Raw genomic sequence first — 16,235 nt, forward strand, 5'->3', positions numbered from 1 at the left:
AATGATACCCAGCTTCTGATAGGTAAACCACTTGTGATTGTGTGCAATTATCCAGCAGATTGCAAGATACACGAAATATCTATAAAGATAGATAGTTACACAATTACTCAATGACCTCAAGGAGGTATGAACTGACGAAAACGTAATAAACAAAGGTGATCAAGACCATCTAAAGCTCTATTGATGTTTGAGCAAACAAGTCAAAGATAGCACAACAGTTTCAGCTCCACGTAGTCTCTCGTAAATCCTCGACTTGTCCTTGTGACGCCACGTCATGATCAAGAGAAATGATTGAGAGCAACACGGTCTGTGGTTTTCACGCGATAGGGTGTCCCCAACTTGAAACAGAACCAATACAAACCAGATTGGTAGTCCAGACTTGGCAGCTAGATCTACACAGATGTATAGCGTACAACGAATGTAAGAAGAATGATTACCTTGATACAGCGTGTAATCCAAAAACTTTGGATACGATGAGGTTCAGGAACTCCTGGTACAGCAAACAGAATACCGCGAAAAATGGACTAATATTCCTCCACCAAAGTCGTATTCTCAACGTATACTGCATTCGATCCTCCTTCGGAGGTCCGATACGAAGCATGTTGTTGGACGTCAGCCCCAACCTCCTGTCGATCATGTAACGCGCCAATCCGAACTGACTGGAAACGAATTAGTGACGGGGGGGTCTCTGGCTCTCAAAATAATCAAATTGACATTAGTGGGATCCCACCCACATCAGTACCCTCACAATCTTATAATTAATCCCAAAGATACTAGAGCTAACTAAACTCCTCCACGAGAGATTAATTGATGTAGCAATACTACAAGAGACCCTTACTGGAAAACGCAATTCCAGTATAACCGGGTATACAACTTACAAATTTAAGTGCACAGACTGCCGAGGACTAATAACCTATGTTCGAAATAACTTGGTTACTAAGCAGGTCCAAGGTGCACGGGCGTAACGACGCCATCACCCTCGATATACACAAGAAAGGGCGTAAAATTAAGTTCACAAACCTTGTATAACCCCACTAAGTATGAAATCGGCCTGAAGATAGACAATACTGTTATAACCCCGCCATGTGCACTGCCAGAAAGTAGACAGAAAGGATGTTGACATTAGGAGAATAACGAGTTCCGCCAAAGTCTGTAGCCGGAGTGAAGAGACTGTGCTCAAGATGGATGTTGTTTTGATGTATTTGTGATGTCCTGTAAATAAACATCGTTGCCTCGTTGAGTTGCCTCCCTTAAGTTATTACAGTACTAATATTAATGCTCAATATGTCATCGCCGGCGATTTCAATGCCAAGTCTCCGAGTGGGGCTATGACATAACCGATACGTCGGGGAGTAAAATACATGAAGTACAAAATACTACCAAACCAATCTCTTTTAATTAGGCCTACGAAACAGATAAACTCCACCGACACTTTTTCATACCGGTAATGGCAGCCAGTATAGGCCTGCCTCACTCTAATAACCGCTAACTTGGAATCTAATACTAAAATTCAGGTCCTGGACGATATAGGAAGTGATCATAGGCCCATACTGATAACAATTCCTCTCTCAGAGGCCAGGTGTATAGCTCCAATGGTTCCACGTAAATGGAGCTATACCAAGGCGAACTGGCCAGCTTACGAGGCAGCTGTCGACACTGCCTTAATGAACCTAGCAGTGGAGGAGAGAGATGTCGATTTAATCTACGGCGAGATAACAGCAGCGATGTTGGGTGCGGCTAAGAGGTTTACACCGCGGACTTAACCCGGCATCAGGCAAAAAAGAGTGTGGTCTCAGGATTTTAACAAGCTGGTCCTGAGGCGCAAGCAGGTCCGGAGGCTCGCTGACAAGATAGGTACTCCCGAAATCAGGCGGGAATATAACAGGCGCGAATGGGCCCGACGCGTCCGGTAAGACCACCGGAATGCTGCCTGTGCTGGGTTAGATTTTGAAGATTCCTCAAAAGCCTGGCGTCTTCTACGAAACCTTGAGGACAAAAATACTGAGCGAACGGCTGCCCCTCTATCCACACCCGGAGGGTTAGTCTCAACGGTTATTAAAATGGCCGGCCTGCTAAATCGTCATTTCGCTAAAATTAGCAGGTCTCAAAAGTAGACAGCCATGTCCAAAGTCCTCAATAAGGAATGAGCCTAAAGTCCAGGGAACGTACAACGCACTCTTCTGTCGTGCTCAGCTGGATAGAGTGATTGCCAAGTGTAAAAACCGAAAGGCTCCAGGGCCAGACAAGGTTACTCCTGAGATGGTAAAACATCTCGGGAGCATTGCGAGAGGTAAACTCCTTGAGTTTATGAATCGGACCTGGGTAGAGTCCAGACTGCCCAGAGTCTGGAAATGTGCTACCATTGTTCCAGTCCTCAAAAAGGGAAAAGACGCAGACCCACTTCACTGACTTCAACGCTAGGCAAAATAGCCGAGCGCATGGATAACGAGCGGCTAGTTTGGTCCTTTGAGAGTGCCGGCATCCTGGCACCAGAGCAGGCCGGCTTTAGGGCAGGCTTGAGTCTGATCGACCATGTCACAGTATTCGCACAGGAGGTGGCCGATGGGTTCCTGATGTCCCAAAGCACATATGCAGTGTTTATCGACCTAAAACAGGCTTACAACCGCGTGTGGAAGCAAGGCCTCCATCTAAAGCTTAGAGCCATGAGCCAACATAAACAAATGGATAAAATCCTTTGTGTCTGGGAGGAGAACACGAACTAGATTCCAGCACTCCCCAAATAGTGTTGATGATATGTAGCATGCAACGCTAGTCTAGTGTTTATTTCTTCAATATAATGGATATAATGACAAAGTGTGTTGTAATAAAAGAAGGAAGAAGCCATTCAAGCGTAAATTTAGAGGGAATAAATATACTGGAAGATGAAAACAATCTAGACTTAGTGGCGATGTTATTACTAGTAGGCCTACTAGATCTAGTACCGGTATGGAACCTAATGTCTAATGACTGATGTTGATGACACAGCTGAGTCGCTGAGACTAGCCACAAAAGGTCTAATGAAGGAGACTATCGTGAGACTGATGTTATTGATGTATGTTTCTGCATCTAGTTCAAATCATTGTGATGCTTGTACCAAATCTAAAAAAGACTTTCATCAGAAATCTTCCTTGAAATGGGTTTAATTGTTGGACACTATTGTAAAAGGAGATTTCACTCTTTGAACAAAAGACATATAAGGGCTGGGGTGGGTGTCCAAAAAGATATAAAAAGACTAAGTAGCATCAAAAAGACAGGACGAAAGAATGCAAATGGAAGAGTAGGCCATGGCTGATGATTCACATCATCAAGTAAGATGTTTCAACATTGAGCACATGGCTAAAGGATATTTATTTAAACAATAATCTAGTGCTAAAATAGTTGAGCATAGGACAAAAACTGAGAACAGTTTTAAAGAACAGACATTAGGTGATGGTTTGTTCACTAGAGAGATACTGGCTTGATGGCACATATTCAAGGAAAACAAATGTTGCCCCTCAAGATAAGTACTACTGTAGAGAGGCACTTTAGGTGACATAGTGAACACATAATTGTGACCACATGAATGAATCCAAAGCCAGACTGTAGATTAGGTGGTTTAAAGAGACAGTTGAGGCTAGGCTTTCATAGAGTAGTAATAGTGACTGAGACTAGATTGCTCCCGTTATGAATTAAACAGTTATACTTCTTTATATGCCTGTTGGTTGTTCACTCTATTTGTGGAGTGTTGTTATTAATCTGCATGTCTGTAGCCACAGACTCGCCAGTAATTTGACAGTACAGACACACGCCACCTATTAGCTGAACAGTACAAATTATACAGACGCAGATTAGACATAAATCTCTACACTACACAAGCAGTAAAAATACAATACTAGTAAGTTAGAATTTTAAGGCAATAATCTACAGGTCACTGCCAAACGTATAAAAAAAAAGCACACATTGTGGCTGAGTATAGAACTGTATTTCCAATGAAGAAATAATCTACTAGGGGAAGAGCCAAATAGTTGTTTTACAGCCAATGGTGGTCAACAACAACACATCACTTTTATAATATACAATAGTCTTGTATCTCATCAAGTCATGTTCTACACATACATTTACATTTTGATGACTTCCTTCTAGTGAGTGCATTCTACAAATTGTTACATTGATGTCACTGATAGTTTAGAGGTATTAGTAATATTCTATTGAAGACCACAAACTTTAAAAAAAAACAGCTGCTGTATGAATTAAAAAAAAAGAAAAGCTTAAATAGGACAGAGTGACAAACAAATCAGGTGTACTAGTGGTGCCTTGCAGTTCTATTGGAATAGGAACAACTTGTATGATGCAACAAAACACCACTTCAATTGAAAATAAAACAAAGGAAGTAAATAATAACATACGGACAGCGTCTTCCAACTGAATAGAACCATTATTGCATTTTGTCTGAAATCTTTTTCATGGTGTTCAATAGTAATTTCTTGAGGCTTGAAGTGTGCTTGTCTACAATAGCTTGTACAATAACTTTATGCTTTGAAGACATCTGGAATTTAAAAAAAAAAACATAAATAGGTTCAAAGATATATATATATATATGTTATTTAACATCAAAACTTCTACAGTACAAGTTGTGATACTTGGGTAGGGGGAGCACAGATTTCCAAAGCTGGTCTGAGCACAAGTCAGTTCCTCGTGAGGAAGTTTCCTATCATTTTTTTCCTTACTAGATTTTGAGGCTTTTATGTTTTAAACAAAATCTATGGTAACCCTAAGCAAAAGTTAAATGATAGACATTGAAAAGTTATGCAAACTTTTAATGAGCACTAATATTCATGAACAATGGTATTTAATTTGTATAAAAAATTGAGCGAAAGAAATAAATGAATCAAACAAACCATGGAGCTGTATTTAGACATCACTGACAGTAAGAGCTTTCCCAACTTTGAGCTCGAATGGTTCAGTTGGGAAGATTGGGACAAGAAAGTCAATAGATTTAGTAAAAGGTCTTCATCCAATGCAGGGTTTCTATCAATCAACATCTGAAGCAGTGATGTCAAGTTTTCATTACTCTCAATGTTTTGAGACACAAGTTGTCTGAAAGATAAAGCAGAAGTTCTTTATACATTAACTACCAATATCTTCTATTTGCCTTTTTAATAATCAAAAAAAAAATAATTATTGAAAACATTTGTCCTTAAATCAAAACTTACACAATGAAGTAGACAATGGATTCTAGAGGTAAAGATTCTTTGCTAACGCTTGTCATCAGCTGACATGGAAAATATCCTAAACAAAAAATAGTTTTAGTTCAATAATTAATTTAAATAATTCAGGCATTACAAAAACTGAGTTTGATAATTTAGGAATACACTGAAATAATATTTACCTGGCAACAAAATATAATAAATATTCTGTGATATCAGTGAATCAGTTTTAAGTCCACAATTAAGCATTTTTAATAACAATCCACAAAAGTATCAATGAGTTGTCTGTTTTTTAGACTTATTGTGCTAGGTTTCACATAATTTATTTGTATGAAAAGTTTTGTTGAAATCTCTTACTTGATGAAAACTAATGCTTTCCTTGGTGATAAGTGTATAAATGCCAATAAGTAATTAACTTATATTATAAAAACCATTAAAACAGCTAAAACCTTTAACATTTTTTAACTTACAACCCAAAAATATTTCAGTAAATCACAATACTTTTCAAACAAGAACATCTTTTATTTCATTTAACTCAGTAAACTACCCCATGTCCATTTTCAGGAAAAAAAAAACTTTTCATAACCTTCCCAATGATACCAAATGTTTCTTTTGTAGCTATGCTTTCCATTCAACAAACATTTTCATTTTAGACAGGCCAACAAATACATACACATAGAGACCTCACTCTCCTCCTCTCCAATGTCATTCATCAAAGTATGTTACAACAACTATTTTTTAAATTATTTTCTAAGAAAAAAATTGTAATTTAAAAGTTTCAAATGGCAGATAAAATGTATTCTTCACCTGAGTCTGTAGTAAGTAAAACACTGACAAATATGTCCTCCAAAACTTGTGGCAAAGATGTAGCAATCAATGTTACTGCAGATAGCAGTCTGTCAGAGGGTTCGCATGTCAGATTTTTAACCTAAAAGTAACCAAAAATAGACATTCAATACTTATTGAAATGAAACTTATGTGACAGATTTTTGTATATAAAAGATCTCATATTACTTATCTTGTTTCTAAAACAAAAGTACAAATGTGGAGAAAAGTATTACTTTCTTTTTCAAACTTTTGGGGACTTTAAACTTAATTATTTTTTTAATTGAAGCATTTAAAAATCTGCACCTTGAAAAACAAATTGTTTATTTCCAAAATTCATTTGTTTTTAATGTAGAAATGTCAAAAGTAGACAGCCTTAATTAACTTGTAAATGCCTCATGGTGGTCCACACAAATTATTTCCAACAAATTTGTAACAATGACACCTTAGTCTCTTATGCTACCTATTCTCTCTCCCAGGGAATACATATTTTATTTCAATTTAAGGATGTAAACCCTTCCAGTTCCAATGATGTCATAGTGCTGAATATATCTGTTATGTTTTTTCATGCTCCAACCTCATACAGATGAAAATGAAAATTTAAAAAATTCATTTTTTTCCAAAAGGTATAATGAAAAATATGTTTGAGATGGGTCAAAATATGTATTTTTTATGTGTTTAAAAAACTATTCCACATAAAAGTAATATATTAATTAATTGCCTGAAATAATCTCAACAGTGATGCTAGTTTTATTTTAACATTTTTAATACTAATATTAGAAATATTTGACTAAATATTAGCCTAATACTGATCGAAAAGAAATTTAAACTAATAATTTTTTAAAAACATGTCAGTTTGTCATGACTTATTTTAGAAGCATTCCTTCTTTTTCAGGAATAAAATAGTTGTCATTCAGCATTTTGTGCATGGCTGACATTTGCTTTAGGTTCGACCTAATAAACCTTTCACCTAAAAAGGAATGCATAAAACCAAGGAAGCTTTTATTTAAGAATCACTGATCTCTCATCTTATTGGTGTGCACAAATTTTAATTTAATTTTAATTTTCAATATTTTATAGGCTCACTGTCAAAGTTTCTAAAATATTGCTATTTCTGAAATGTGTACATTTCACTATATAAAGCGATATAGCTTGAAATTATAAAATTTTACCTTAGCAGCCAAACAGCTATCCAATATAATTTTAGCAGTGGATGTAGTAATGTCCTGCCAAGGCATGTTATCAAATATGTTAACTAACATTTTATCTGTGATTTGTGCTAAGTCCAGAAATTCACAAACTTCTTGAGTCTGAAATAAGCATCAAGATCATTTTTTAATAAACCTTTTCAATCTACAAGTAAAATTATATTTATTTGTATTTTCTTCAATATAATAAACAATTTTACAAAAGAAAATTAATTACTTTTAAAATAACAATTATTTTAATTTACATTAGTTCTTATATTTGACATTTTTAGGCTTTTATTAGTATGAGGTACTTAAAAAAAAAAAACTACATTTTCCATTCAAGCAGCCCCCTCATAAATTAAATACAATAATTTTTTTTAAACCTGAGAAAGTGTCAATGTGGTGAAAGGCTTTAGCATATCAATGGTCACTTCCATTTCTTTGCTCTTGCAAGCATTATACAACTGATTTAGCTTAACCTGGAAAGACAAATTTATTAAGGAGGTATACATCTTTACTTACAATTAAATAACCAGTAAAATCTAGATTAGTTAAAGTTTAAAAGAGACACTATCACTTCAATTTTGGTGAGATAACATCTTTCTGCTCAATGAAAGTTGTATAATACAACTATACTTGCTAGCTAACAAAGCTAAGAGCTACTATTAAAAAAAGTAAAAAAGTACATTAATAACAGTTTGAGTAAATACAGTCAATAAAGAGATAGTGAGCAACTCAGATAGTGAGCATTAGGCAAGACAAAATGTATTTAAAACGTGCATAATATGCCAGCTATATCTTGAAAAAAAATGTGTGTTTCATATAAAATGTCAAAGTTCATCTGTGATCAACTATTTCCAGATATTTTTATGACTAAATTCTGTCTTGAATGTTACATAATTTGAAGTTAATTGTATTTTCTTTCTTTTGGTTTGAACTGCAAGTAGGCCTACAATAAAGGTTGTCTTGAATTTATTGCAAGTACAATAAAGGTTGTCTTGAATTAGAATAGGAAACTTTTTAGCAGCCTAAAAGTGTAGCCACATTTGTTTCAGTTAAAATTTGTTTGGTTACAACAAGAAGTCTAATATAGACTATATAATTTAAAATTGTCATGACTAGATTTTGTTTCTTTTCCTGCAGACCTAACTATTATATTCATCATTTTTATATTGTAAACTTGTTTCACTGTTGTCCTCCATTCAACAGCTGGATCAATTACATGGATTGCTCAAAGGCCTGGACATGAAGTTTAAGGACCAGGTACAGTTAAGAGGGCATAGTCTCCTAGAGAGCATAGACATCAGGTGGTAGATTACAAAAGGAAACAAGTGGTGTGGAAATTCTGAAGTACTGGAAGTCATACATGAGGGAATGGAAGACTTTTCTTTTACTTGCGGGGCCTGGACAATGCTTCCCTAGACATGGACAAGAAAAGACATATAGGCCAGTTGATGTGTCATATTTAGCCATTGGGAGGCAAAACAGGAAGCCGGGGGGGGGGGGGGGGGGGGGGTAATAAGTAATAAGTAATTGAGTTTACAGCACTTGCGGAAGGTGAAAAGAAATCTCAGCAACCATGCCACAATCCACAGACCATTTCTAAAAAAGGACTTAAATGAAAATGAGATGGACTCTACAGAGTGCTTGGCCTTTTGCTTTGCTCTCGAAGTATATAGAGTCCTAAGACACAGCAACATTTGTACTTTTCCTTTTCATTACTTTTTTTCAAATCCCTTACCTGAGAACAAATAGAAGCAGGAAGATCTGTTATTGATATATTCCTAGCAGGTTCAGTTTCATCTAAACTTTCATTCCAATCCTGGGTTTTGCGTTTTTTTGTTGGAGGTTTACAGGACAATTTGACTAATGCCTGAGAACTTTCTAGTTTATCATGACCATTCTCATCATCCTCAATGACAATAACATCCACAACAGAAGAGCTTTGCTCCAATAGGGGTGTTTTAATTCCATCCATTGAAACGTCTTCCCTCTCTTGGATGGGCATCAGATCTTTGAAAAGGAAACATTTTTTACATTTACAAGATACATTTTTAGAGCATTTAAGAATTGTATGAAAATACAGAGGGCTCAATGACTTTCAACAAAACAGTTTTTATTGATTTCCTTAATGAAACAAAACATCTAAAATTGTAAAATTGTAATATAAAAATACTGGAGTAGATGTTTAAAAGTTTCTTTTTTAACAATCATATATTTTATTCTTTTTATATTAACTTACCCTTTGCAAAGTCATTATGACTCCTTTTTAGATCTGACAAAATGTGATTCAAATGAAGCGAAGAATCAAACTGAAAAGATCTTGAAGTCTCACCTGTCAATTTTAATAATTGGCTAACCATTTCCTGAACCCATCTATTGTTAGATGTCCCTATCAGTTGAATAAATTGCATCAAGGAGTAGCGAGGGATCAGTGAGACATTTGTTTGAAGTAGATAAAGAAATTTAATTTGAGTGATGACTGGAAGCTTTAAAAAAAATGGAAACCTGGAAAGTAAATGCATTTAAAACATAGTATTTTGTACAGTTTTTTTCCATTTACAGTAAATCAATCTAAGCTTTAAAAAGCTCTTTAAATTATAAAACATTTTTTTTTAATCACAAGATTACCGTTTCAGTTCTCCATCTTTCTCCATGATTTGTACATCACTCATTAAGTTTAATTCATGTTCATAGTTGATATTTTGAATGTCTGACAAAGAACACATATCTTGAAAAAAAAATTTTTAAGTAGTGTAATTTGAAAGTTTTAATTACATCTAAGATATTTTATGAAGGTTATTATGCTTATTATAAACCAGAAAATTACTAATGAGCTCTGCAGGTGGATAAAGGAAAACAGATAGGTGTATAAAATAAAAATTTTAAACCACTCATCTGACCAGCAAATAATTTTTTGTCTTTTTTCAATCTTCTCCAGCATAAGAAAGAGTGCACTATGATGTATTCAAAGGGGAGATGCTTTAAGTTTTCAATTTCAACTAGAACTGTAGGCCTACTTATCACTAGATCTAGTGCTCTCATAACTTGCTAGAACTGTAGGCCTACTTATCACTAGATCTAGTGCTCTCATAACTTGCTAGAAAGAAAAAAAACATAGGCCTACCACAAGCCAAAAAAGAAAAAAAGAGTTTAAGTGAAGTGATGACATTAGCATTGTTCACTCTTAGATGCTAAATTTATCAATCAGAATACTGTTAATGATTTTCTCTCTACAAGGACTTCTGTAAACACTGCTCAATGCAGCACATTTAATACAAGAACTTGACAACAAAAGTTTCAAATAACAATGTGGTGGTTTAATCACAAATACATCAACAGCCGATACAACAGAATAGTGGCTACACTAACTACAAATTCTTTCTTGTACTTAACAGAACTGTCTTCTAAACACTGCTAGTCTTCTCTGAGCTTACACAGCTACATTCTCCAAGACTCACTTTTTACCCCACCATCCTTACTGCCTTGCTATCCTGGACTGCACTCCCTTTCTTACACAGTGTCTCTCGTCCGTGAAGGCTTTCGATCACATGACCATAACATATAGGTCATATTTGTGTGTACTGGTAGTACTATCTCTTGTCCATTGACAGCTGTTGACCTGTGTGATTTGCCTGATCCATATGTGTCAGTAGTCGCACACACATTAACCCTATCAGTCCGCCACTAGAGTTACAATACCATAATGATAACTTTGCAATCAAGGTTGCCACTAAAAAAAAGTGGGTGACTATGTTAAGGAGTAAAGTTTTTCAATCCACCTAATGTACTCAGCGTCTAATGAAGGGTGAATGACTATGTAATTACACACTTGCAGACACAAGACAGAATTAAAAATGAAATTGAGGATAATTGAAAACCATAAAAACTAAATATATATCTCACTTAAAAGATATTAGATCAATAATACAGAAAGAACTAAAAAATGAAGATCTTGATATAAAAACTAATTTCATGTTTTTTATTTTATATTTCAGACTCAAAGATCATTATCTAGACCTTAGATGATGTTTATGGAACTATTCAAATGTAGAATGTAGACTACAAACTTACCTGACAATTTCTTGAACTCTTTTTTTGGAATTGGTAAATCTTTATCTAACCAGTACCACAATGATGAATTTGATATATTGGTTTCTGTCTTGGACATAATTTTTTCACCTGAGCAATTAAAATATATTCATAATAATAGTCATTAGATCCATATGTATATTCTATCTACATTTTAGTAAATATAAAATTTTAGTAGCTCTATTTCATATAATTATAATCAATGTAGAGTCTAGTTCCTGGTCTATACTGTCATTACTCAAACATATAGGGTTACTAGGCACCTACAGGGCAGAAGGAAGACAAGCCTTACAAAGGAGGTTAAGATTTAAAAAAAATACAAGGTAAACCTTAAATCTAGGTTTAGAACAAAAATGTATATGACTCATATGATAACCATGTCAGTAAAGTATGGTCTGTAAAACTAATCAGTAGGCCTACAAGAAAATAATTTTTAAAGATCAAGTCAATTTTCTCATTAGTTCATCATTCATGCAAATTGAGCAAATGCAGGCCCAGTATTTTCTTCAGATTGTACTTTCTGAGAAAACTGCTTCTCACTGAATCAATGGTTATAATAGCATGTTTCTCCCTATTGTCCACTGTGCCTTGGTCAGCAAACAATCATTTTTTTTAACCTTGCTTTGTTTTCAGACATTCAGAAATAATGATAATTACTGCAGGGGATGACAGCAACAAGGTTCAATCTTGAGACCAGTCTTATGATGATCCAAAGCGCATGCCACACAGCCTGACTTGCTACAGTAGCATGCAATAGAAACAAAAATGAATCTTGGAGAGACCTGAGTAACAGATTTCTTTAGAAAAACTCTGAATAAATGGAGACCTTTTTTTTATTGAGTGTGTTGAAACCAAATGATATGAAAAGCTGAATTAGATGAATCATTGGGAGTACCAGTAATCAGAAGAAGGAAAGACAAAATGTTTACACTTCAAGCTAATGGTTGTCATACAGATGACATGTCCTCCTTGCCTTTGGTCAGACATCTAGTAACCCTAGCTAAATATGGGAAAGACTACCACTTCAGAGGCTAGTGGCCTTAGTCTTATTTTTATAACTAGATCTAGATACTTGACACTACAAAGTGCAGAGTGCTACATCATGATCAAAAGATGCCAAAGTCAACTGTATATCTACCAAACTCAAGTTTCAAACTGTATCATGTTATATTTCTAGACTAGATCTATTTACAATTATTTTGGACTCTTTTGACTTTTGGACACATCTGATGCATGGGGAGAGAGGGCCCATTGTGAAAGTTGTAATCCTTACACTTACAACAAGCTCTAGATCAGTGGTCTTCAACATAAAAATTAATAAATATTCAAATTTGCCTTCTTTATAAGTGTTTTTCTTCTAAAGGGGGGGGGGGTGGCTTGCAGATTTTTTTTACAGAAAAAATACGAAAAGGGAGCGGTAGGCCAAAAAAGGTTTAAGACCACTGCTCTAGATCTACAAATCTAGACAGCTTTTCTGTAATATATATTTATGTGGCCATGGAGAGGACTTAGTGCTGTAGTTCTCCCATCATGCATCAGAGTCCTGGACCTTATATTCCCGCCACATCAAAAAGTTCAACTCCTTCCACCTACGGTGCCTAAAAAAAGGTTCCAACTTTGACATGAAGTCCACATGACAGTCAATCGCCTTCCTTTATGACTTCTGTATGGGGAGTTTGTGTGCAGGAAAGCGCTCCCAGGGAGGTCAATACAAGCGCTATTAAGGCATTCTCAAGAGCTCCTTCAAGGTGTGCAATATTGACATATACAGCTGGGAAGCACTAGCTCTCGATCGCTTCTCATGGCGTGAAGCTGTAAGTCTTTGAGTCTCAAGATTTGAAGCAAGAAGTGGCCAGGGTGAAAGAGCGAACCAACAAAAAGCTGAGAGAAGAAGCAGGCCTATTATCTGCAACTGATCAAACCCACCCATGCCATGTATGCAGCCAGCTTTTTAAAGTGAGGATTGGACTTTACAGTCATCTTCGAGTCCATGGGATAAGAATATGAGAAATGTGCTAATCTTCAATCACGAAGGATGCGCTATCATTATTTATTTAAATTTTTTTTTTGAAGTACCTGCACTCCTACAGACCTTGTGGTAGGCAGGTAGACTCACTAGCCTTAGGTCGTTAGGTGACATCTAGAAGATCTAGATTCTAGATCTACTCATTAGACTCATATCTAGTCAAATAATCGAACTACCATCAGTCTGGAATTTTGATCTATTAATGAGTATTATTCTACTAGTACTAGCTCTAGCTATGTGAAAAAAATTGTAGAAATAAAAAAAATGGAAATAAATTATTAAAAGCTCTTGTCTCTTGTTCTGATGCTTTTCAATGAGGTAATGATTATGACATGTAATGATGTATCATATGTATATGACTATACTATACACTATTACTATAGTAGACTCTCTATACTCTATATCATTATAATAATTAAAATATATAATAATATTAATACATTAATAATATTTAGATTCTAATAGAGTTATAGAATAGAACCCTAATTATTATAATTATAATACTCGGCTTACTAATCTAGCTCTCCTAGGTACTTCGATAAACTGACCTAGATCCATTTTTTTTCTCTTCCAAAAAATGGCTGAAAAGTGTGTCAGCACATTTTACCCTTTTTTTAGGGGTGGTCATTTCCATCAAAGTTTTAGCACATTGTATTTGATTTGAGGACTACTTATGATTACTTTTTGTAAACATAAGATATCAGAGATAATTTTTATTTGCTTTTGAAGTCAATCTGTTAAATTTTTCTTAACAAAAGTTTATGTGAAAGTTGACATTTTTTCCTATAAAAGTTACAACAATGCTGTTTGCTACAATAATTTATCATATTATGAAATGTGTATATTTCAAATTTCATTAAATTCTCTTGGCGCACTTTTAAGATATTTGATATTAAAATTAACAAAGACAAAGAAGGGTAAAATTTTCTTTTTTAAATAAAATAAAAGTGTTTATAGTTACAACAATCTCACTAATTCTATTGAATTTAGCATGTTAATATATATCTGTGTGCTAAGTTTGAACTTTGTAGCTTGGCGCACTCTTTAGATATTAATTTTCAAAGTTGATGGTTAAAATCTATTTTTAGTAACAACCAACACTGTGATTTACTGGAAATGGTCAATTTCTGTCTATCCCAAGCTATTTTTAGAAGCACATAGGAATTTTTCATTTAGATTAACTTTTATAGTGTTTGAATGCTTAATTATGGAGAGGGAATGTGTCTTTATTATAATGACTTTGTAATCTGCAAATTTTAAAGTAAAAATAAATATTTTAAATTAATAATATTAAATATTAAAATTTTTTTTTCATATTTTTAGCTCAGCGAACTATTAATTAATTTTTTTTTTCCGTGTGTTTTTTTTTCTATTAGTATGCATGTAAATTAATAGTTAATAAATGAGTACATTATATTTTTAAAATGATGAGCTATTACTGCAAAAAAATTCAAGTAAAAAATCTTTTAATAACTTCTAAAAAAATCGCAAGGTTTCTTTTTTATTTTATTGTCCGATGCTATAAATTTTTCATTTACAATCTAATTTTTAAAGCATTTAAATTCAGGCATTTTAAAATGATTAATTGCCAGTGCTCTATAAAAAGGTTAAAACTGTTTTTTTATGAAGTTTATGAAACTTATAGTCATTAAATTTTAGGAAATATATTTTTCTGCGCAGTGCTATTTTCATTTATAATTTATAAGAATTATCTATCTGATGCATATAAATAGCTATTTAAATACAGTAGAATTATAATTAAACAAAATAAAACACAATACAGATCTCTGATTCTTTTTATTTGTGACTTTTGGGCTCATATGATGACAAAATCACATATATTTTTATTTTTTGTCGAAGGCTTTTTTTTACACTTAATTCACTTTTTTTCAAAGATTTTATTGCTTGGTCTTATTTTTTTAATGTATTTTAACAGAATACTGGTTAATGTAAAAGAGTGTGAAGTTTTAACCCCATATCTTTAAGACTTTTTATAATACAGTTAATTTAAGTTCAACTGTCAGTTGTTTCGGTCACAGATTTTTTTTTTATTTACAAAGGCTAAAGAAGGCTAATTTTTGGCCACTAAAAATTTAATAACTTCCCTCACAATTAACTCAGCAATATAAAATTGGTATCATTGGAAAGTATTTTTCAAGCTCTATCTAACTAAATAGGTTCCATTGCATTGTGATCATTTTGAAATTTTTAGCCCTCCTCTAGTCTAGAATCTAGAATGTTGGATTGCCTAGATCTAGGCTAGACTTTGTAAAATTATAGAATCTTGACTAGTCTAGATCATGTACACACTAATCACTATATTACAGCTAGACAGTCAAGATATATATATATATACATGATTATCATTATGAATGATTATGATCTAAAGTTCTAAACTGTCATACTAGTCATAGTCATAACGAAGAAGATTCGAGTCAGTTGATTCCGTTGGAAAATCTCCGTTGCAATTTTTTTACTTGCAATGCTGCAATGTCAAGGGCAAAAACAAACCTCTAGATCAGTGGTTACCAAACTTTTTTGTATTGTAGACCCCTTATTGCCATGTTTTCCAGTTTTCGGTAGACCCCATGCTTAAGTTCTGCGGTGAGTTCATTATTGAAAATTAAAATAAATTTTACGTTTTTTAAACTAATTACTAACCAGTGAGTCGAATAGTAAAAAAAAAAAAAAAAGTAATTTAAAGCTACATTTCCAGTTTTATCTTTTATTTATAACCTATTTCGACGTGCGGGCCAATTAAATTTCCGACACTCGTGTCGCGGGCCACATGACCGAAAAGGTACAAAAAAGAAATGAAATTGGCCTGAAACATTTTTTTTTAGAAACCTGTGAATCTATTATAGTACTTAGATTAATTAATGAGATATCTGAAAGTTATGTTTTTTAAACTTCATT

The 16,235-nt window shown here is 33.9% G+C and overlaps 1 protein-coding gene across 6 annotated transcripts; it reads right to left on the minus strand.

Moving 5' to 3' along the window:
• Positions 1–3,945: 3,945 nt before the first annotated feature.
• On the minus strand, positions 3,946–15,800 carry LOC106052814 (uncharacterized). Of its 6 annotated transcripts, XM_056044914.1 has the most exons (12): positions 15,725–15,781; positions 13,370–13,474; positions 11,276–11,383; positions 9,833–9,932; positions 9,444–9,709; positions 8,943–9,214; positions 7,585–7,680; positions 7,184–7,321; positions 5,994–6,114; positions 5,193–5,268; positions 4,878–5,076; positions 3,946–4,525 (listed from the first exon to the last, which is right to left on the minus strand). In XM_056044914.1, the coding sequence occupies exons 2-12, from the start codon at positions 13,431–13,433 to the stop codon at positions 4,415–4,417; spliced, it is 1,551 nt and encodes a 516-aa protein (XP_055900889.1). In that variant the 5' UTR covers positions 13,434–13,474; positions 15,725–15,781; the 3' UTR covers positions 3,946–4,414. The 6 variants fall into 6 exon arrangements, with proteins under 6 accessions (XP_055900889.1, XP_055900890.1, XP_055900891.1 ...); XM_056044915.1 differs by lacking the exon at positions 13,370–13,474 and having other exon boundaries at positions 15,725–15,800; XM_056044916.1 differs by lacking the exons at positions 13,370–13,474; positions 15,725–15,781 and adding an exon at positions 13,868–14,582.
• Between the last annotated feature and the right edge of the window lie 435 nt (positions 15,801–16,235).

This window comes from Biomphalaria glabrata, chromosome 10, assembly GCF_947242115.1.
Source record: "Biomphalaria glabrata chromosome 10, xgBioGlab47.1, whole genome shotgun sequence".
NCBI lineage: Eukaryota > Metazoa > Mollusca > Gastropoda > Planorbidae > Biomphalaria > Biomphalaria glabrata.

Excerpts from the sequence above, each read along its gene's own strand:
- LOC106052814 (XM_056044914.1), bottom strand. The coding sequence starts at position 13,433 with ATGTCACCTAACGACCTAAGGCTAGTGAGTCTACCTGCCTACCACAAG. Across the intron at positions 11,384-13,369 it reads CAAGGTCTGTAGGAGTGCAG|GTGAAAAAATTATGTCCAAG; the intron begins GTACTTCAAAAA and ends TTAATTGCTCAG. Across the intron at positions 5,269-5,993 it reads TTTACTTACTACAGACTCAG|GATATTTTCCATGTCAGCTG; the intron begins GTGAAGAATACA and ends TTTTTTGTTTAG.